This window comes from Saccopteryx leptura, chromosome 2 (assembly GCF_036850995.1).
Source record: "Saccopteryx leptura isolate mSacLep1 chromosome 2, mSacLep1_pri_phased_curated, whole genome shotgun sequence".
NCBI lineage: Eukaryota > Metazoa > Chordata > Mammalia > Chiroptera > Emballonuridae > Saccopteryx > Saccopteryx leptura.
In genome coordinates, this window is record NC_089504.1 from 166,782,811 (window position 1) to 166,806,480 (window position 23,670).

Consider the following 23,670-nt stretch of genomic DNA (forward strand, 5'->3'; position numbering starts at 1 on the left):
ATACCATTCCATTGGTGAACATATCACAATCTATGATTACATTTCCTTACAGTGGACACTTGAGTGGTTTCCAGTTTTTTTGTATTACCAACAGTGGTGCTATGAACACTTTGTGCATTCCTACTGAGGCAGTGTGTAAGTTCCTCCAGAATTTTTCTAGGAGCAGAAGCCCTGGCTTATATGGTATGAGCACTGTTTAGTTTTACACATAATAACAATCTGTTTTCCAAAGTGGTTACACACATGTCCACATGCATAGCAGAATATGAGATTGCCTAGTGTTCTAGAGACTTCTGAAATTCCAGCAATCTGGTGGGTATAAAATGATGTCTTGTTGTGGTATTAATTTGCATTTTCAATTATTAATTTAACATATTTCTTGACCCTTTAGTTTTCATGTTCTGGAAAAACTCGTGTCTTTTGTTAATTTTTCTACTGTTTTTGTTTCTTAATGATTTATAGGAGCTCTCTATGCATTATGACTATTAATCATTTGTTCGTTATGTGAGTTGCAAAAATTCCATTTTTTGGTGGTTTTTACATTCTTTCCCTGTAATTTCTGACCATTGGTCCCAATTCTAACCTCTAAAGAAAATTTTTAAGTGTAGCTTTGCTTCCACATGAAAATCTTTCATATATTTAAAATCAGAAACCAATCACTTCATAAGTTATACAAATGTTTAGACATTATACTGTATGCCTGGCCTGTGGTGACACAGTAGATACAGCAGCAACCTGGAATGCTAAGGTCGCCGGTTTGAAACCCTGTGCTTGCCTGGTCAAGGCACATACACAAGCAAGCAATGTAACAACTAGAGTAAGGCAACTATGAGCTGGTGCTTCTTACTACCCCCTCTATAAAATCAATAAATAAAATATTTTAAAAAGCTGTACTGTATACCTGAGACTAATATAATATTTTATGTCAACTGTAATTGAAAAATTAAAAAATAAAAATAATTGCTACTAAAAGAAAAAAAAGTCAGATCAAGGTCAAGAAAGATAATTACCATCCAAGATGCTCTAACTAGTAGGCCAGGTTTCCTGACTCAGATGCCAGAAGACTCCTCTATGTCACCTGCCATCAATCTTCTCTGCTCAAAACCCTTCCTTCTCTACACTAACCCTTCCCAATTCCTGCCATTGTTCTAATTAAGAAATTTCAAGTTCTTCACTACCCTGGGTGCTCTGTTTAGTCAATATGTATCTGAAAAAAAAAAAGGGAGAACTGAAAATAATAATCTTCTAATTTCCTTAACCTAGACATTATATTTTCATGAACACTGCCAAGGTTCATATTTCCTTTGTTTCTTTTTAAAATGTTTATTTTTATTGATTTTTAGAGAGAGGAAAGGAGAGAGAGGAAGAAACAGGAACATCAATCTGTTACTGTATGTGCCCTGACTGGGGCTCAAACCGACAACCTCTGTGCTTCTGGATGATGCTCTAACCAACCGAGCTATCTGGCAGGGCCTGATTTTCTTTTTTAATAACCATGCCACACTTTCAGTTAACACAGACCCCGTAGTTCATTAAACCCTTTTCTCTTTTTCACACTGACTGTTGCCAAGCCTTCCCCACCTGATTTTTTTGAACCTCACTACCCAGTAGAATGCTAAAACTAGGTTACAATTTACTTGATTGATTGTTGTTAAAATTTTTTACATTGTACATCTTAAGTGAAAAGAAGATATTCTAAATATAACAGAGACATAGTAGATGCCCACTTACCTTAAATACATTCAAATATTAACACTTAGAGAGAAAGCAAGCAAGAAATCGCCTCTTCCAACCTGAAATACACAGACTTACTGTGTCAGAAGAGAGGCAGGGATTGGGGAGGGGAAAGAGAACATGACAAAAATCAAAGAGCAACAAAAGGCAGCTCTTGTCTTCTGATCTTCTAGGGCTCTGATTCCCTTAATTTCACAGTAATTGAAGGGCTTTTCAGAACAAATTTGGTTGATTTTGACTTTATCTAATTTTTGCTTTACAGGCTGATTTTAGAATCTAAACCCCAAACCCCAGTGCATGACACATCTGGGGACCTAAATGGATACAAGTGCTCTTTCCGTTAGCAGCTTTGACTGCAAGCCCCTGTGCAGTGTGGGCACGTGCCCAACACTCAGCCTGGGCCTTGTTAGTTTGACCTTGATCTTTCTTTTTAATTATGCGAGAAGGTGAGAGGTGGGGAGGCAGAGAGATAGACTCCCGCATGCATACGGATCCACCTGGCAAGCCCCCTACAGAGCTTTGTTCTGCCCATCTGGAGCCACTGCTCCGTTGCTTGGCAACAGAGCTATTTTAGCACGTGAGGAGAGGTCATGGAGCCATTCTCAGTACCTGAGGCCAATTTGCTTGAACCATTCAAGCCATGGCTGTAGGAGGGTAAGAGAGAGAAAGCATGGAAGAGAGAAGGGGGAGGGGTGGAGAAGCAAATGGTCACTTCTCCTATGTACCCTGACTAGGAATCGAACCCAGGACTTCCACATTCTGGGCCAATGCTCTACCACTGAGCCAACCAGCCAGGGCCTTGACCTTGACTTTTAACCAGTCTTGCTCCTGAGAGTGAAGGACTTCCATTCTAGCACCTTCACCTCATGCTCCCCAAACAGGAAGTACAGACCTGGCTAAACTTAGCTCTCTACCTGTGCTCTTTACCACCCCTCTCAGTATGTCTGTTTTCTCACCTCTATGGAGGCTGGATTGCTGTGAGGATGGAGAGGGGGTGTGCAGATCAACCTCACAAAAGGAAGTCCTTAGCCAGGGCACTTCTGTGGGATGGACTCACATGCACCACACCCAAGCTATGTGCCTTCCAGTCACTGACAAGGAAGAAGAGGGCCTAGCAAGTCCTATCAGTGTTAGCTAGGAACTCTAACTTACAATGGCACAAACCCAGAGACCTGGAGTATTGCTCTCTGGTCCTAAGGGCAGTGGGACCTGTGTGAATGCACCTACCTATAGTTTTGTCTGCAACAGGAGATAAAGCATTCAGAGCATATAGTGGGAACCTGTGCAATTGCTATACCTGTGCACAACTGAGAGGAAACAAGAAGCCAGGAGACACAGCAGGTGGTGATTCTGCCAACTGCACAGTTGACTCCATGTTTCAGAACATTTGGACTCTTCCTTACAGATTGCATAGCATTATGACATTTGTGTAAATACAGTCTCACTAGCTATATGTGGCCATTTAAATTCAATTTTTAATTTATTAAAATTAAATAGGCCCTGGCCAGCTGGCTCAGTGGTAAAGTGTCAACCTGGCATGTGTAAGTCCTGGGCTCAATTTCCAGTCAGGACACACAGGGGGTGGCTTCTCCCCCTTTCCCCTTCTCTCTCTCTTTCTCTCTTCCCCTTCCACAGCTTAGCTTGATTGATTCGAGCACATCAGCCCAGGCACTGAGAATGGCTCCATTAAGCCTCTGCCTCAGATGCTGATAATAACTCAGTTGTGACCATGGCCCCAAATAGGCAGCATTGGTCCCAGACGGGGTTCCCCAGGTGGATCCCAGTTGGGTCACAGCAGGAGTCTGTCTCTGTATCTCCCCTCCTCTCACTTAAAAAGAAAGAAAGAAAGAAAATTAAATAATATTAAAACTTTGGTTCCTCAGTCACACTAGTCACATTTCAAGTGTTCCACAGCTGCACGTGATTAGTGGTTATCATACTGGTAAGAGCAGACGAGCAAACACAGGCATTTTCATTGTCTCGAAGATGATCTTACAGTCCATGAGATATGTATTTTTGTCCCTTTCTTACAAATGCAGAAATTAAGACTCAGAGTGATTAAGTGACCTGCCAGAGGTGCTAATATCAGGTCCAGAATGAGATCCCAGGTCTTCTGATTCCAAGATCAAAATGGTTTCCATTTCTTTCATCTGTCATCTGTCACTGAAAAAATCAAGCGCCTGAATAGAGGGTGTCCTGGGGTTTTCAGAGTGGTAACTCTGATAGTCCGAAGGTCATGTCAGAGTCTCAGTACGTTATATTGAGGGATGAAGTGAATTCAATCAATTCAACTATATGTTGAGGGAACCATGTGCACGGCATCTGGCACAGCTGGGAAAAGGCTCGTGGGTTCTGGGCAATGTCAGGTCTATTATGAAGGCCTAGTAGCAAGCTGCACTTACTTCTTATACTCACTGTAAACGATATTGTGTAATTTGTTGCTTCACTCTGAATAAAAAGTAGGTATTCTCCAGCTTGGGTTTCTGTCATTTTCAAAATGAACATGGAAACAACACCTCTGAAAAACAAGAAAGAGAACTGGTTGTTCTGAAAAACGTGTGAAACTAAAAACATAAAATTTCATATTGAGTCAGAAGTCGGCTCGGTGCGTCCCATAGTCCATCTCCTATGGCAAGGATGGCTGCCCTGTGGGGAACACAGCTTCTGTTGTGTGCCCAACGCTCGGCCTGGGCCTCATTGCTCTGACCTTAACTCTGAACCTCTTGCCCTTGAGAGTGAAGGACTTTCACTCCAGCACCTTCACCTCATGCTTCCCAAGCCCTTTGGAGGAAAATCTTCCTTCCAAAAACACACAGGTATAGTGGGTGTGCTCCCATCCAGCAATGGAGAGCCATTCCCTTCAACAACAAAGCACCCTCCCCAGCCACACTGGCCCTGTCACCTGGCCACCAGCCTCAGTTCCCATTTCCTGAACTAGATCACTGTACAACCAACACACACTGAAGTAGGGAACAGTCTGCTTGTCTGGGTGAGAGAATTCAAGCAAAATCTGGCACAAGGTATTTTCTCATGACATAATAATGACACTGACATAACACATAGACATAAGGAGGAGCATGTCTCAATGTATGTATTTTTAACTTTTCAGATATTCATGTAAAGAAAAATTTGGCTGGGGGCATTCACTTCAAAGGAACAGCTTTGGGGTAGGTTTGGCAATACTCATTCTCATTATATTAAAATATTCTCCAGCAGTTTGTTCAGTAATGTTGAATTTAAATGTATACTTTTTGACTTTTAGTCCCTTATTACTCAAAGTGTGGTCTTTCCCCAACAGTGTTTGCATCAGCTGGGAGTTGATGGTAATACAGAATCTCAGGCCACACCCAGACCTACTGAACCAGAATCCACATTCTCAAAGACCCCCAGGGAGTCCACATGCACACTGCTTTGAAGAAGTCCTGCTTCAGAGCTGCCACAGCAGGCTTGAGTAGCTGTGCTTGCACTCACACAGACAGCACGTTACTGGGTTACACAGACATTTGATTTGTTTCTGCTGATATTTCGATGATGGGCCTTCTTTCCTGAATCATTCCTTCTCCTTGTAAGATTTGTGAAAAAGTGGCTAAAAATATTTTGGTACTAAGTTAAGCAATCCACACAAGACCTATCTATGATTTTGGCTAACAAACGGGACTGCCTATTCTAAAGTGAAAAAGGCCACCTCTCATGCAGTGAAAAGATCCTGACTTTTTTTACTTTGCTTCTTGGCCTCAATCCAGTGAGAACTGTTGCAGCATCCAGTTTTAATAAGATGACCAGAACATTTCCTGAAGCCAAAATTTGTAATACAAGAGTATTTTGGTTTAACCCAAAGATAAAGGTAACTGAAAAACAGAAGTGAATAAAACAGTCTCAAAAGAGGAAAAGAAAATGAATGTGTTCCAAGATTTAGAACCAAACTTTAGAATTATAGCCACTGTCCTTAAAATCACTTAAGAGTTTGCTTGAATTTAAGTAAACAAATAGAAATACATGGAACAAATCTGTCACAGAGATGTTCCCTTAGACCCCAGTCAAACGGCCTGATACCTTCATTAAGTCATTTGGGTGCCATTTACTGTCTTTCTGTTCTGGAAAAACAATACCTTTTTGACAGCTGTTGGGCACCAGAAAGAACACCTCCAAGAGTTAGAGACAAAAGCAGTGTTAGAATACAGGGGTCCTCAGGTTACAACACAGTTTCGTTCCCACGACAGTGATGTAACCCAAATTTTGGTGTAAGTGGAAACACACCCTAGCTTAAGTCACTTACCTATCCTAACAGAGTCGTAACATCATAATCTAGAAAAAAAAACACAACTAAGCCACAGAAAAAGGAAAAGAATATAAATATACTGTAGTGAACACTGTATTGTGTATTCTTCCACTGCACACAACCAAACTAGTTCACCCAAACAAAGTCCGTAAGTACGATGCTAAGGCATACGCCAAAACATTCATTGTCACAATTTTTTTCAGTTTTTATGAGAGTGAGCATTGTAAACTCGAAACGTCATATGTCGAGACCGTCATAACCTGAGAACCATTGTATTAGGTTGGCATTTAAATGGTTTGTGCCCCTTGCTTCCCACCCCATCTGATATCAGCAAGAGGGCAGTGATAGGTGAGAGCAATCAAACAGAGTTAGATACAGGCTTGGATCACAATTCACAAACATGGGCTAAGGTACTTTGCTGGATCATGAGACTAGCTGGAAACAGGGAGAGACAGTCAGACAGACTCCCGCATGCGCCCGACCGGGATCCACCCGGCACGCCCACCAGGGGCAACGCTCTGCCCACCAGGGGCCGATGCTCTGCCCATCCTGGGCGTCGCCATGTTGCGACTAGAGCCACTCTAGCGCCTGAGGCAGAGGCCACAGAGCCATCCCCAGCGCCCGGGCCATCTTTGCTCCAATGGAGCCCCGGCTGCGGGAGGGGAAGAGAGAGACAGAGAGGAAAGCACGGCGGAGGGGTGGAGAAGCAAATGGGCGCTTCTCCTGTGTGCCCTGGCCGGGAATCGAACCCGGGTCCTCCGCACGCTAGGCCGACGCTCTACCGCTGAGCCAACCGGCCAGGGCCACAGATCAATATCTTACTAAAATATTTTGTGGCTGTTGCATTTTAATTCTGCTCATCATACTGTAAAACAAAATAGATAAAGCCAAATGTTTTTTTCCCCCAAGCCTTTCCTAGAAAGAAGCTTCTTACTACTTTAACTAGTAAGCTTTTTGCTACTTTAGCTAGAATGTAATTAAAACTTTCTAACTTTTTATCTTTAAGACAATTAAGAAACAAAACAGTTTGCCTGACCAGGCGGTGGGCGCAGTGGATGGAGCGTTAGACTGGGACGCAGAGGACCCAGGTTCAAAACCCTGAGGTCACCAGCTTGAGTACGGGCTCATCTGGTTTGAGCAAGGCTCATCAGCTTCAGCCCAAAGTTGCTGGCTTAAGCAAGGGGTCACTCGATCTGCTGTACCGCCCCCCACCCCCCCGTCAAGGCACATATGAGAAAGCAATCAATGAACAACTAAGGTGCCACAACAAAAAATTGATGCTTCTCATCTCTCTCTCTTCCTGTCTGTCCCTATCTGTCCCTCTCTCAGTCTTTCTCTATCTCTGTCACAAAAAAAGAAACAAAACACCTTAAAAATCTCAAATATTCTTTTCTCTGTTTCTTTTATATTTTACCAGTTCTTCACTGCTTTCTTAGGCCGTAACTATACCTATATATCTATATATAATTTTTGAAATTAATACTTTTTTAGAGCAATGTTAGATTTATAGAAATATTGACCAGAAAATACAGAAAAATTCTACATATATCCTTGCCCTTCCCACAGTTTTTCCAATAATTAATACCTTGGTGGGTATGATATATTTGCTAAAATTGTTGAACCAATTACTATATTAACTAAAGTTCACAGTTTACTAATATTAGGTTCACCTTTTGTGTTGTACATCTGATGGGTTTTGACAAATATAAAATATCACATATCCATTCCCTAACTATACTTTTAGTTCATTATTTCACTGGAGATAAGAGTTACAGTAGATGTGTACAAAATTTGAAAATAAACTCTAAATGAAGCAAAAAGTATTTTTACGGCAAAAAAGGAATCCCTCCCCAAATCCTTATGGTTGCACATCCACCCTCCCCCCTTACCTGTTTTGTAAATCAAAGTGTGGCTGGCAATTCAGAGAGCTGTGTTTAAATACCCAGAGACAGGAAATGTTCCCTGGTGTGGGGAGCAGCACTTGCAGTGAGATGGACGCAGACATGTCCACTTCTACAGCAGCCGCTTGGTAGATGGCCTTCACACTCCCAGGTGGCACGGCACAGCCGAGGTCCTCTGGGGATTCAGATGCCTGTGCCATGGACAAAACAATGTGAATTTACTACAAGTGCATGCTTAATGCAGTCTCTTAGTTGGAACCTTTGCCAGATAAATACATGTTGACACTGTACACAATATCCATTGAGAACATACCACTGACTAAAAATCCCATTAATTACAACTGTTTTTTAAAAAAGACAGCTAACTTGGCCCTGGCTGGTGGCTCAGTAGATAGGGTTGGCCCTGTATGCAGATGTTCTGGGTATGATTTCCTCCCTCTCCCTATTCTTTTTCTCTTCCCCTTCCATAGCCAGTGTCTCGATTGGTTTGAGCGTGGCCCCAGGTACTAAGGATAGCTTGGTTGATCCAAATGCATCAGCCTCAGATACTAAAAATAGCTCAGTACTGGGGCATCAGCCCCAGACAAAGTTGCTGGGATCTTGGTTTGGGCTCATGCAGGAGTCTGCCTCACTATCTCTCCTCTTTTCACCTAAAAAATTTTAAAGAGATAGCTAACTTTAGATTGCAGTTTTAAAATGTTTAACAGACTGTTATGAGTTGAATTGTGTCCCCCCAAATTCATACTTTGAAGTCCTAACCCTCAGTATCTTTACATGTGACCTTATTTTGTGATAAAGTCTTTACAGAGTTAATCAAGTTAAAATAAGGCCATTAGGGTGAGCTCTAATCCAATATGACTGGTGTCCCTATAAAAAGAGGAAATTTGAGTGACATCAGAGAAATGGCGCTATGAGGAGGGCTCCTGATACCTCTCCCTGAAACTTCAGCAAATTCAACAACTAGAGACAGAAAAACAATCTCAGGAGCATCTGAAATACACATACATCAAACAAAGGTACAATTGGGCAAAAAGGTTGCTGAATATATAATCTACTCTGAAGTAAATAAGACGGAGAATGGAGTATTCTGCTTTCCTCACTGACCTGAGCAAGGGCTGCTTTCACTTGGAACTGAGAGGAAGGGAGGACTGGGGGCGTGGAAAAAGCTGGGTGAGGGCAGACACGTTCAGCATCATTTTATGTTTAAAACACTTAACAATTTGGGTATAGAAAGAAAATATCTCAACATAATAAAGGCCATCTATATGACAAACCATTAGCTAACATATTAAATGGCATAAAACTGAGGACTTGTGCCCTAAAACAAGGAACAAGACAAGGCTTACCACTCTCTCTACTCTTATTCAACTTAGTGCTGGAAGTTCTAGCCAGAGCAATCAGACAAGAGAAAGAAATAAAAGGCATTCATATTGGGAAAGAAGAAGTAAAGGTTTCACTTTTTACAGATGATATGATTCTGTACATAGAAAACCCCAAAGACTCCACAAAAAGGCTATTAGAAACAATAAACCAATACAGTAAGGTCGCAGGAAACAAAATTAATATACAAAAGTTTATTGCCGGGGAGGAAAAAGATGGCAGCAGAGTAGGCAGATGCACAGACACCCAGCTCTCACCACCAAACTGGAATACAAATCAATTTAGGAAAAATTAGCATGAAAAACCAACTCTGAACTGCAAGAACAGCTCTCAAAAACCAAAGGAGCAAAGAAGAAGCCACAACAAACCTGGTAGGGAGTGCCTGAATCTCCCCTTCTTATAGGAACGAAGAAGGGGTGAGGCTGAGAGCCCAGAGGGGTTCTCACACAAGAAAAAAGAGCAGAAACTACTGCTCAGAGCCACTTGCCTGGTGACCAGGGAGCAAGGTGTGTTGAAAAGACCAGCGTATCTCCCAAGAGAAAAGGAAAGAGAGAGGGACAGACTGTGAGGGGCTAAGGAATGAAGGAGACGACCTAAAAAAGCTGACTCATCCGTGCTGGAGGCGGCCATAGTTGGGGGAGGGACTGAACCTTTCACAAAACAGAGCTGAATTGCTTCCGGATCAGAGATCTCCAGACATCTATCCAGCTCCAATCAGCACAACAAGACACAGCTGAAAAGAAGAAGTGGGGAAGAGGGGCAGTAACTCAGGTATCCATGGAGATCTGAAATACACCTCCCCCTACTGAGGCTGAGAAAACACCCTGCCCCCAGGGAGATTGGTTGGCTAACGAGGCCTTCAGAGTCTCAGGTAACACCCATCACATTCCTGGATGCAGTTTCAAGAAAGCCCCCTGCTGAGATCAGTAAACAAGACTATCACCTGTTAAGAAAACAAACAAATCAAGACTTCAAAGCTGCCCAAATCCGAAAGTGGATTACAGATAACAGCTGATACCAACCCAAGAGACCTAGAAATAACACAACTGAAAACTGAAGGCAGACAACACCAAACCTAGACTAAACCAACTCTACAAATAGAACACCCCAAAACACAATGAGAAGACAAAAAAGTGCAATCCAAATGAAACCACAAGAGACACCTTCAGGGTATGAACTGAGTGATATGGAAATAATCAACCTTCCAGATGCGAAGTTCAAAATAATGATTGTAAGGATGCATAGGGATCTTAGAACAACAATGGATGGTCATTATGAACACCTAAATAAAGAAATAGCAAGTATAAAAAAGAATCAGTCAGAGATGACAAATACAATATCAGAAATAAAGACCACAATGGAAGGAATTAAAAACAGGATAGAGGCCCTGGCCGGTTGGCTCAGTGGTAGAACGTTGGCCTGGCGTGCGGGGGATCTGCATTCGATTCCAGGCCAGGGCACATAGGAGAAGCGCCCATTTGCTTCTCTACCCCCCCTCCTTCCTCTCTGTCTCTCTTTTCCCCTCCCGCAGCCAAGGCTCCATTGGAGCAAAGATGGCCCGGGCGCTGGGGATGGCTCCTTGGCCTCTGCCCCAGGCGCTAAAGTGGCTCTGGTCGCGGCAGAGCGACACCATGGAGGGGCAGAGCATCACCCCCTGGTGGGCAGAGCGTCGCCCCTGGTGGGCGTGCCGGGTGGAACCCGGTCGGGTGCATGCAGGAGTCTGTCTGGCTGTCTCTCCCCGTTTCCAGCTTCAGAAAAATGCAAAAAAAAACAACAACAACAACAAACAAACAGGATAGATAGAGCTGAGGATCAAATCAGCGAGTTGGAAGACAACTGGAATGAAGGCATGAAAGCAGAGAAGAAAAGAGAAAAGAGACTCAAAAAGTCAGAGGAAACTCTTAGAGAGCTCTGTGACAACATGAAGAGAAATAGCATCCACATCATAGGGGTTCCTGAAGAAGAAGAAAAAGAACAAGGGATAGAGACTTTGCTCAATCATATCAGAGCTGAAAACTTCCCTAAATTAATGCAAGAGAAACTCTCGCAAGTCCAAGAAGCACAGAGGACTCCGTTAAAGAGAAAGCCAAAGAAACCTAAACAAAGACACATCATAATTAAAATACCAAAGCTAAGTGATAAAGAGAAAATATTAAAAGCTACAAGAGAAAAAAAAAGTTATCACCTACAAAGGAGCCCCCATAAGGATGACATCCGACTTCTCAACAGAAACACTCGAGGCCAGAAGGGAATGGCAAGAAATATTCAAAGTAATGCAGAACAAGAACCTACAACCAAGACTACTTTATCCAGCAAGGCTATCGTTTAAAATCGAAGCAGAAATAAAAAGCTTCCCAGACAAAAAACAACTCAAGGAATTCATTACAACCAAACCAATGCTGCAGGAAATGTAAAGGGCTCTGTTGTAAACAGATCAAAGTGGGAAAAGAATATAGAAAAAAAGGAATACACCTTTAAAGAAGAAAATGGCAATAATAAACAACTACATATCAATAATAACCTTAAATGTAAATGGATTAAATGATTCAATCAAAAGACATAGGGTAGCTGCATGGATAAAAAAACAGGACCCATATATATGCTTTCTACAAGAGACACACCTTAGAACAAAAGATACACATAGATTGAAGGTAAAAGGATGGAAAAAAACATTTCATGCAAATGGAAATGAAAAAAAAGCTGGGGTAGCAATACTTATATCAGACAAAATGTACTTTAAAACAAAGGATATAGTAAGAGATAAAGAAGGCCACTACATAATGATAAAGGGAGTAATCCAACAGGAAGATATATCTATTATAAATATCTATGCACCTAATATAGGAGCACCCAAATATATAAAGCAGACTTTGATGGATTTAAAGGGCAAGATCAACAGCAATACTATAATAGTAGGGGATTTCAATACCCCACTAACATCACTAGATAGATCCTCAAGAAAGAAAATTAACAAAGAAACAGCAGACTTATTGGAAACACTAGATCAACTCGATTTAATAGATACCTTCAGAACCATTCACCCTAAAACAGCAGAATATACATTCTTTTCAAGTGCTCATGGTACATTCTCTAGGATAGACCACATGTTAGGGCACAAAAGTGCTCTCAACAAATTTAAGAAGACTGAAATCATATCAAGCACTTTCTCCGATTACAACAGCATGAAACTAGAAATGAACCACAACAGAAAAGCTCAAAAATTCTCAAACACATGGAAACTAAATAGCAGGTTGTTAAATAATAAATAGATTAAGAATGAGATCAAAGAAGAAATAAAAAATTCCTAGAAATGAATGACAATGAACTTACAACAACTCAAAATTTATGGGACACAGCGAAAGCAGTACTGAGAGCCAAGTTCATAGTACTACAGGCACACTTTCAGAAGCTAGAAGAAGCTCAGATAAACAACTTAACCCTACATCTAAAAGAATTAGAAAAAGAACAGCAAGTAAAGCCCAAATGTAGTAGAAGGAAGGAAATAATAAAGGTAAGAGCAGAAATAAATGACATAGAGGCTAAAGAAACAATACAGAGGATCAATGAAACTAGGAGCTGGTTCTTTGAAAAGGTAAACAAGATCGATGAAACTTTAACTAGACTCACCAAGAAAAAGGAGAGAGGACTCAAATAAAAATTAGAAATGAGAGAGGAGAAATAACAACTGACACAACAGAAATACAAAATATTGTAAGAGAATACTATGAAGAACTGTATGCCAAAAAACTAGACAACCTAGATGAAATGGACAAATTCCTTGAAATATACAATCTTTCAAAAATCAATCTGGAAGAATCAGAAAACCTAAACAGACCGATTATACCACATGAGATTGAAACAGTTATCAAAAAACGCCCAACAAAGAAAAGTCCGGGGCCCGATGGCTTCACAAGTGAATTCTACCAAATATTCAAAGAAGAACTAACTCCTATCCTCCTCAAACTATTTCAAAAAATTCAAGAGGAAGGAAGACTTCCAAGCTCCTTTTATAAGGCAAGCATAATTCTGATTCCAAAACCAGGCAAAAACACAAAGAATGAAAATTATAGGCCAATATCTCTGATGAATATAGATGCTAAAATCCTCAACAAAATATTAACAAACCGGATCCAACAATATATGGAAAAAATCATACACCATGATCAAGTGGGATTTATTCTGGGGAGGCAAGGCTGTTACAATATTCGTAAATCAATCACTGTGATTCATCACATAAACAAAAAGAAGGAGAAAAACCATATGATAATTTCAATAGATGCAGAAAAAGCATTTGATAAAATCCAGCACCCATTCATGATCAAAACTCTCAGCAAAGTGGGAATATAGGGAACATACCTCAACATGATAAAAGTTATCTATGAGAACATCCAACATCATACTCAATGGGAAAAAATTAAAAGCAATCCCCTTAAGATCAGGAACAAGACAGGGGTGCCTCCTTTCATCACTCTTATTTAACAAAGTCCTGGAAATCCTAGCCACAGCTATCAGACAAGAAGAAGAAATAAAAGGCATTCAAGTTGGAAAAGAAGAAGTAAAACTATCATTATTTGCAGATGATATGCAGGGTATATAGAAAACCCTAAAGTCTCAGTCAAAAAACTACTGGACCTGATAAATGAATTCAGCAAAGTGGCAGGATATAAAATCAATACTCAGAAATCAGAGGCATTTTTATACACCAACAATGAACAGTCAGAAAGAGAAATTAAGGAAACAATCCCCTTCACAATTACAACCAAAAAAATAAAGTACCTAGGAGTAAAAACTTAACCAAGGAGACTAAAGACTTGTACTCGGAAAATTACAAAGCATTGATAAAAGAAATCAAGGAAAATACAAACAAGTGGAAGCATATACTGTGCTCATGGTTAGGAAGAATAAACATCATTAAAATGTCTATATTACCCAAAGCAATCTATAAATTCAATGCAATACCAATGACATACTTCAAAGATATAGACCATATATTCCAAAAATTTATATGGAACCAAAAAAGAACACGAATAGCCTCAGCAATCTTAAAAAAAAATAAAGTGGGAGGTATCACACTTCATGATATCAAGTTATACTACAAGGCCATTGTACTCAAAACAGCCTGGTACTGGCATAAGAACAGGCATATAAATCAATGGAACAGAACAGAGAACCCACAAATAAACCCACAGTTCTATGGACAACTGATATTTGACAAAGGAGGTAAGGAAATACAATGGAGTAAAGACAGCCTCTTTAACAAATGGTGTTGGGAAAATTGGACAGCTACCTGCAAAAAAATGAAACTAGATCACCAGCTTACACCACTCACAAAAATAAACTCAAAATGGATAAAAGACTTAAATGTAGGCCGTGAAACCATAAGCATCTTAGAAGAAAACATAGGCAGTAAGCTCTCGGACATCTCTCGGAGCAATATATATGCTGATTTATCTCCACGGGCAAGTGAAATAAAAGACAGGATAAACAAATGGGACTATATCAAACTAAAAAGCTTTTGCACAGCTAAAGACAACAAGAACAGAATAAAAAGACAAACTACACAATGGGAGAACATATTTGACAATACGTCTGGTAAGGGGTTAATAACCAAAATTTATAAAGAAGTTATAAATCTCAACACCAGGAAGACAAACAATCCAATCCAAAAATGGGCAAAAGAGATGAATAGACACTACTCCAAAGAGGACATACAGATGGCCAATAGGCATATGAAAAAATGCTCAACATCACTAATCATTAGAGAAATGCAAATTAAAACCACAATGAGATATCACCTCACACCAGCCAGAATGGTGCTCATCAACAAAACAACACAGAATAAGTGCTGGTGAGGATGTGGAGAAAAGGGAACCCTCCTGCACTGCTGGTGGGAATGCAGACTGGTGCAGCCACTGTAGAAAACAGTATGGAGATTCCTCAAAAAACTGAAAATTGAACTGCCTTTTGACCCAGCTATCCCACTTTTAGGAATATACCCCAAGGACACCATAGAATGGCTCCAAAAGGAGAAATGCACCCCTATGTTTGTGGCAGCATTGTTCACAATAGCGAAGATCTGGAAACAACCCAAGTGTCCGTCAGAGGACGAGTGGATTAAAAAGCTTTGGTACAGGCCCTGGCCGGTTGGCTCAGCAGTAGAGCGTCGGCCTGGTATGCGGGGGACCCGGGTTCGATTCCCGGCCAGGGCACATAGGAGAAGCGCCCATTTGCTTCTCCACCCCCACCCCCTCCTTCCTCTCTGTCTCTCTCTTCCCCTCCCGCAGCCAAGTCTCCATTGGAGTAAGATGGCCTGGGCGCTGCGGATGGCTCCTTGGCCTCTGCCCCAGGCGCTAGAGTGGCTCTAGTCGCGGCAGAGCGACGCCCCGGAGGGGCAGAGCATTGCCCTCTGGTGGACAGAGAGTTGCCCCTGGTGGGCGTGCCGGGTGGATCTCGGTCAGGTGCATGCGAGAGTCTGTCTGACTGTCTCTCCCTGTTTCCAGCTTCAGAAAAATACAAAAAAAAAAAAAAAGCTTTGGTACATATATACTATGGAATACTACTCAGCCATAAGAAATGATGACATCGGATCATTTACAATAACATGGATGGACCTTGATAACATTATACGGAGTGAAATAAGTAAATCAGAAAAAAAACTAAGAACTATATGAAACCATACTTAGAGGGGACATAAAAATGAGACTCAGAGACATGAACAAGAATGTGATGGCAACAGGGGTGGGGGGTGGTGGGAGGGGGAGGGGGCGAAGAAGGAGAGAGGGGTTAGGGGAGGGGAGGGGCACAAAGAAAACCAGATAGAAGGTGACAGAAGACAATTTAACTTTGGGGGAGGGGTATACAGCACAATCAAATGTCAAAATAATCTAGAGATGTTTTCTCTCAACATATGTACCCTGATTTATCAATGTCACTACATTAAAGTTAATAAATACATTAAAAAAAAACAAAAACAAAAGTCCATTGCATTCCTATATGCCAACAATGAGCTCAAACATCTGAAATGAGCTCAAAAAACAATACCCTTCATGGTTGCAACAAAACAAATAAAATACCTAGGAATAAACATAACAAAGAATGTAAAGGACCTATATAATGAACACTACAAAGCTTTGTTAAGGGAAATTGAAAAAGATATAATGAAATGGAAAAATATTCCTTATTCTTGGATAGGAAGAATAAATATAGTCAAAATGACTATATTACCCAAAGCAATATACAAATTTAATGCAATTCTCATCAAAATTCCAATGTCATTTTTTAAACAAATGGAACAAAAACACATCAGATTTATATGGAACTGTAAAAAACCCCGAATAGCCAGAGCAATCCTAAGAAAAAAGAACGAAGCTGGGGGCATTACAATACCTGACTTCAAATTATATTATAGAGACAGGATAATCAAAACAGCACGGTATTGGCAGAAAAATAGACACTCAGACCAATGAAACAGAATAGAGATCCCAGAAATAAAACCACATGTATATGGTCAAACACTCTTTGATAAAGGGACCAACAACACACAATGGAGAAAAGAAAGCCTCTTCAACAAATGGTGCTGGGAAAACTGGAAAACCACATGCAAAAGAATGCAACTCAACTACAGTTTGTCCCCTTCTACTAAAATTAATTCAAAATGGACCAAAGACCAAAATATAAGACCTGAAACAAGAAATTACATAGAAGAAAACATAGGTACTAAACTCATGGACCTTGGTTTTAAAGAGCACTTTATGAATTTGACTTCAAAGGCAAGGGAAGTGAAGGCAAAGAAAAAATAAATGAAACTATATTAGACTAAGAAGCTTTTGCACAGCAAAAGAAACTGACAACAAAACAAACAGACAGCCACCTGACCAGGCAGTGGTGCAGTGGATAGAGCGTCGGACTGGGATGCAGAGGACCCAGGTTCGAGACCCCGAGGTCGCTAGCTTGAGTGAGGGCTCATCTGGTTTGAGGAAAAAGCCCAGCAGCTTGAACCCAAGGTCGCTGGCTCCAGCAAGGGTTTACTTGGTCTGCTGAAGGGCCGTGGTCAAGGCACATATGAGAAAGCAATCAATGAACAACTAAGGTGTTGAAATGCGCAATGAAAAACTAATGATTGATGCTTCTCATCTCTCTCCATTCCTGTCTGTCTGTCCCTGTCTATCCCTCTCTCTGACTCACTCTCTGTCTCTGTAAAAAATAAATAAATAAATAAAAATTAAAAAAAAACAAACAGACAGCCAACCAAATGGGAGATATTTTCAAACAACAGCACAGATAAGGGCCTAATATCCAAAATATACAAAGAACTCATAAAACTCAACAACAAACAATTCAATAAAAAAAATGGGAAGAGGACATGAACAGACACTTCTCCCAGGAAGAAATACAAATGGCCAACAGATATATGAAAAGATGCTCATCTTCATTAGCTATTAGGGAAATGCAAATCAAAACTACAATGAGATACCACCTCACACCTGTTATATTAGCTATTATTAACAAGACAGGTAATAACAAATGTTGGAGAGGCTGTGGAGAAAAAGGAACCCTCATCCACTGTTGGTGGGAATGTAAAGTAGTACAACCACTATGGAAGAAAGTATGGTGGTTCCTCAAAAAATTAAAAACAGAACTACCATATGACCCAGCAATCCCTCTACTCGAAATATATCCTCATAATTCAAAAACACTGGTACGTAAAGACACATGCAGCCCTATGTTCATTGCAGCATTGTTCACAGTGGCTAAGACATGGAAACAACCAAAAAGCCTTTTCAATCAATGACTGGATAAAGAAGATGTGGTACATACATACTATGGAATACTACTCAGCCATAAGAAATGATGACATCAGATCATTTACAACAACATGGATGAAACTTGATAACATTATATTGAGTGAAATAAGTAAATAAGAAAAAACTAAGAACTATATGTTTCCATACCTAAGTGGGACATAATAAAAAAAAAATAAGACTCAGGGACATGGACAAGAGTGTGGTGGTTACCAGGGGTGGAGGAGGGGAAGGGAGGAGATGGGGGGAGAGGAGGGGCACAAAGAAAATCAGATGGAAGGTGACAAAAGACTATATGACTTTGGGTGATGTATATGCAACATAATCAAATGTCAAAATAACCTGGAGATGTTTTCTCTGAACCTATGTACCCTGATTGATTAATGTCACCCCATTAAAATTAATTTTAAAAAAAGAAGAAATTTAAAGAAGATATGGCATTTGGAGAATGCCATGTGAGTATGAAGATAGCCACCTACAAACCAGGGAGAGAGGGTTGGACCAGGCCCTTCCCTCACGACTCTAAGAAGGAAACAGCCCTGCTGACAACTAGATTCTGGACTTCTGGCCTCCAGAACTATGAAACAAGAAATCTCTGTTGTTTAAGTCACCCAGCCTGTGACACTTAGTTAGGATAGCTCTCGCAAACTAATATAACAATAATCACAAAATTTTTAATACATAGATAAATGTTTTAGTGATTATTGGTATGCACATAGGAATCTATGTAGTATTAGTAAATTGGTATTTGTGTTAGTGAGAATTTAAAGACTAAAATATTTTTGGTCCTGGTTAGTTGGTTAGAGTGTTCTTCCCACATGCTGAGGTTGCAGTTTCAATCCCCAGTCAGGGTATATACTAGAATCAACCAATTAGAGCATGAATAAGTGAAGCAACAAATCTCCTCCTCTCTCTGTTTCTGTTTCTCTCCCTCCTCTCTCTCTAAAAATTAATTTAAAAAAAGGTAATATATAATTGTGTCTGGGCAGATAATCCTCATAGGCTCATTGCCACAATCACATTCCTTGCCTGTTTCAAAAAAATTGAGATATATTAAGAAAAAGAGAAGGGCATGGTAGCAACTTCTGCTGCTGGAGCCTGCACTTTCTACCTCCTAATATGTAGCATAGTTCATGCATACATGCGTGTGCACACACACGCACACAGAAGCTTCTTCAGGTGAAGAGCAGGAAGGCTCTTCTGCTATTGATCATAAGCCATATTTCTGGTTTTAATTGTTCACTTATTCAGTTAGTATCAGATAAGTTAATTTAATCAATGTCTGATAAGTGCCAGACCATCTGCCGGGCACTATAACTAGAATGTAAAGATACTAACCTTGTCCTTAAAGAGTTTTGAGCTCTGGCCAGATAGCTTGATTGGTTAGAGCATCGTCCTAAAGTGCAGACTTTGCCAGACTATGCCTGGTCAGGGCACATATAGAAACAGATGTTTCTCTCTCTCTCTCTCTCTCTCTCTCTCTCCCTTCCTCTCTCTAAAATCAATAAAATAAATACCTTTAAAAAAAGTCTTTAGTCTGGTAATAACAAATAAGTGTAACTGAAATGAAATGTGACCCATAAAAAGGTACCAATTACTTTGAAAGATAAATTTAAGTTTTCTGGAAATTCAAAGGAAAGACAGGCAACTTCCAAATTGGGGTGAAGGGCATGCCTCACTGAAGTCAGCAGTGGAGCTGGATCTTAAAAATGGCATAGGCCGTGGCTGGTTGGCTCAGTGGTAGAGCATCATCAGCCCAGCATGTAGATGTTCCAGGTTTGATTCCTGGTCAGGGTACACAGGAGAGGCACCCATCTGCTTCTCCACCCTTTCCCCTCTCCTATCTCTCTCTCTCTTCCCCTCCTGCAGCCATGGCTCCGTTGGAGAGAGTTGGCCTGGGTGCTGAGGATGGTCTTACCTCAGGTGCTAAAATGGCTCCAGTTATAACAGAGCAATAGCCCAGATGGGTAAAGCATCACCCCCTAGTGGGCTTTCTGGGTGGATCCCGGTTGGGTGCATGTGGGATCTCTCTGCCTCCCCATTTCTCACTTCAGAAAGATGAAAAAAAAAAAAAAAAGAATGGGCATAGAATAAGGATTTTACAAACCTGACATACTTGAAGAAAATATTTGCAATATATACATATGTATATAAATATATATATATACATACACATACACATATACACTGTATATATATTACAAATAAAGGACTAATATTCCTAACATATAAATAAGTTTTAAATATTGAGAGACACAGGACTAAAAACATAGTAGAAAATAGGAAAATGAAATGAATGGACAGTTCACACAAATATATATAAAGAATGGTCCTTAAATATATGAGAAATGTTTGACCTTGCTTATAATTAGAGAAGCATAAATTAAACTGATAAGAACAGTTACTACACTTGATCTGAGCCAAAGGGTCAAGAAGCTATGAGAAGCATAAATTAAAACAACACTGAATAACCTTAAATGTAAATGGATTAAATGATCCAATCAAAAGACATAGGGTAGCTGTGTGGATAAGAAAACAGGACCCGTACATATGCTGTCTATAAGAGACACACCTTAAAACAAAAGATGCACATAGACTGAAGGTAAAAGGATGGAAAAAAAACATTTTATGCAAATGGAAATGAAAAAAAAGCTGAGGTAGCAGTACTTATATCTGATAAAATGGACTTTAAAACAAAGAATATAGTAAGAGATAAAGAAGGCCACTACATAATAATAAAGGGAACAATCCAAAAGGAAGATATAACTATTTTAAATATCTATGCACCTAATATAGGAGCACCCAAATATATAAAGCAGACTTTGATGGATATAAAGAGCGAGATCAACAGAAATACTATAATAGTAGGGGATTTTAATACCCCACTAACATCACTAGATAGATCCTCAAGAAATAAAATTAACAAAGAAACACCAGACTTAAAGGACACACTAGATCAACTCTATTTAATAAATATCTTCAGAACCTTTCACCCTAAAGAAGCAGAATATACATTATTTTCAAGCGCTCATGGTACATTCTCTAGGATAGATCACATGTTAGGGCACAAAAGTGGTCTAAACAAATTTAGGAAGATTGAAATCATATCAAGGACTTTCTCTGATCAAAATGGCATGAAACTAGAAAAGAACCACAACAGAAAAGCTCAAAAATTCTCAAACTCATGGAAACTAAATAGCAGGTTGTTAAATAATGAATGGATTAACAATGAGATCAAAGAAGAAATTTAAAAATTCCTAGAAACAAATGATAATGAGCATACAACTCAAAATTTATGGGACACAGCGAAAGCAGTACTGAGAGGGAAGTTCATAGCACTACAGGCACGCTTTAAGAAGCTAGAAAAAGCTCAAATAAACAACTTAACCCTACATCTAAAAGGACTAGAAAAACAACAGCAAGTAAAGCCCAAATGTAGTAGAAGGAAGGAAATAATAAAGATCAGAGCAGAAATAAATGACATAGAGACTAAAGAAACAATATAGAGGATCAATGAAACTAGGAGCTGGTTCTTTGAAAATATAAACAAGATTGATGAACCTTTAACTCAGTGGTTCTCAACCTGTGGGTCGTGACCCAGCGGGGGTCAAACGACCAAAACACAAGGGTTGCCTAAAGCCATCGGAAAATACATATTTATTATACAATACATTTTTAAATAAAATATGTATTTCCGATGGCTTTAGGCGACCCCTGTGTTTTGGTTGTTCGACTCCCGCAGGGATCGTGACCCACAGGTTGAGAACCGCTGCTTTAACTAGACTCACCAAGAAAAAAAGAGAGAAGACTCAAATAAATAAAATTAGAAACGAGAGTGGAGAAATAACAACTGACACAACAGAACTATAAAATGTTGTAAGAAAATACTATGAAGAACTGTATGCCAAAAAACTAGACAACCTAGATGAAATGGACAAATTCCTTGAAACATACAATCTTCCAAAAATCAATCTGGAAGAATCAGAAAACCTAAACAGACCGATTATACCAAATGAGATCTAAACAGTTATCAAAAAACTCCCAAAAAAGAAAAGTCCTGGGCCTGATGGCTTCACAAGTGAATTCTACCAAATATTCAAAGAAGAACTAACTCCTATCCTTCTCAAGCTATTTCAAAAAATTCAAGAGGAAGGAAGACTTCCAAGCTCCTTTTATGAGGCGAGAATAATTCTGATTCCAAAACCAGGCAAAGACAACACAAAGAAAGAAAACTATAGGCCAATATCCTTGATGAATATAGATGTAAAAATCCTTAACAAAATATTAGCAAATCGGATCCAACAATATATGGAAAAAATCATACACCATGATCAAGTGGGATTTCTTCTTGGGAGGCAAGGCTGGTACAATATTTGCAAATCAATCAATGTGATTCATCACATAAACAAAAGGAAGGAGAAAAACCACATGATAATTTCAATAGATGCAGAAAACGCATTTGATAAAATCCAGCACCCATTCATGATCAAAACTCCCAACAAAGAGGGAATACAGGGAACATACCTCAACATGATAAAAAACCATCTATGACAAACCCACAGCCAACATCATACTCAATGGGCAAAATTTAAAAGCAATCCCCTTAAGATCAGGAACAAGGCAGGGATGCCCCCTTTCACCACTCTTATTCAACATAGTCCTGGAAGTCCTAGCCACAGCAATCAGACAAGCAGAAGAAATAAAAGGCATTCAAATTGGAAAAGAAGAAGTAAAGCTATCATTATTTGCAGATGATATGATATTGTATATAGAAAACCCTAAACTCTCAGTCAAAAAACTACTAGACCTGATAAATGAATTCAGCAAGGTGGCAGGATACAAAATTAATACTCAGAAATCAGAGGCATTTTTATACACTAACAATGAACAGTCAGAAAGAGAAATTAAGGAATCAATTCCCTTCACTACTACAACCAAAAAAATTAAGTATCTAAGAGTACATTTAACCAAGGAGACTAAAGACTTGTACTCGGAAAATTATAAAACATTGATAAAGGCCCTGGCTGGTTGGCTCAGCGGTAGAGCGTCGGCCTAGCGTGCGGAGGACCCGGGTTCGATTCCTGGCCAGGGCACATAGGAGAGGCGCCCATTTGCCTCTCCACCCCTCCGCCGCACTTTCCTCTCTGTCTCTTTCTTCCCCTCCCGCAGCCAAGGCTCCATTGGAGCAAAGATGGCCCGGGCGCTGGGGATGGCTCTGTGGCCGCTGCCTCAGGCGCTGGAGTGGCTCTGGTCGCAACATGGCGATGCCCAGGATGGGCAGAGCATCGCCCCCTGGTGGGTAGAGCTTCGCCCCTGGTGGGCGTGCCGGGTGGATCCCGGTCGGGCGCATGCGGGAGTCTGTCTGTCTCTCCCTGTTTCCAGCTTCAGAAAAATGAAAAAAAAAAAAAAAATTGATAAAAGAAATCAAGGAAGATACAAACAAGTGGAAGCATATACTGTGCTCATGGTTAGGAAGAATAAACATCATTAAAATGTCTATATTACCCAAAGCAATTTATAAATTCAATGCAATAGCAATTAAAATACCAATGACATATTTTAAAGATATAGATCA

The 23,670-nt window shown here is 40.0% G+C and overlaps 1 protein-coding gene and 1 pseudogene across 1 annotated transcript in view; both read right to left on the bottom strand.

Moving 5' to 3' along the window:
* FLT3 (fms related receptor tyrosine kinase 3) overlaps nt 1-23,670 on the bottom strand; it is a 97,137-nt gene that overhangs the window by 47,488 nt on the left and 25,979 nt on the right. The window contains exons 3-4 of the mRNA XM_066365827.1: nt 7,903-8,105; nt 4,137-4,252 (exon numbers count right to left, since the gene is read on the bottom strand). Of these exons, the coding sequence (XP_066221924.1) occupies nt 4,137-4,252; nt 7,903-8,105 (319 nt within the window). The remainder of the gene's footprint in view (nt 1-4,136; nt 4,253-7,902; nt 8,106-23,670) is intronic.
* On the bottom strand, nt 20,417-20,535 carry LOC136396278 (U2 spliceosomal RNA; annotated as a pseudogene).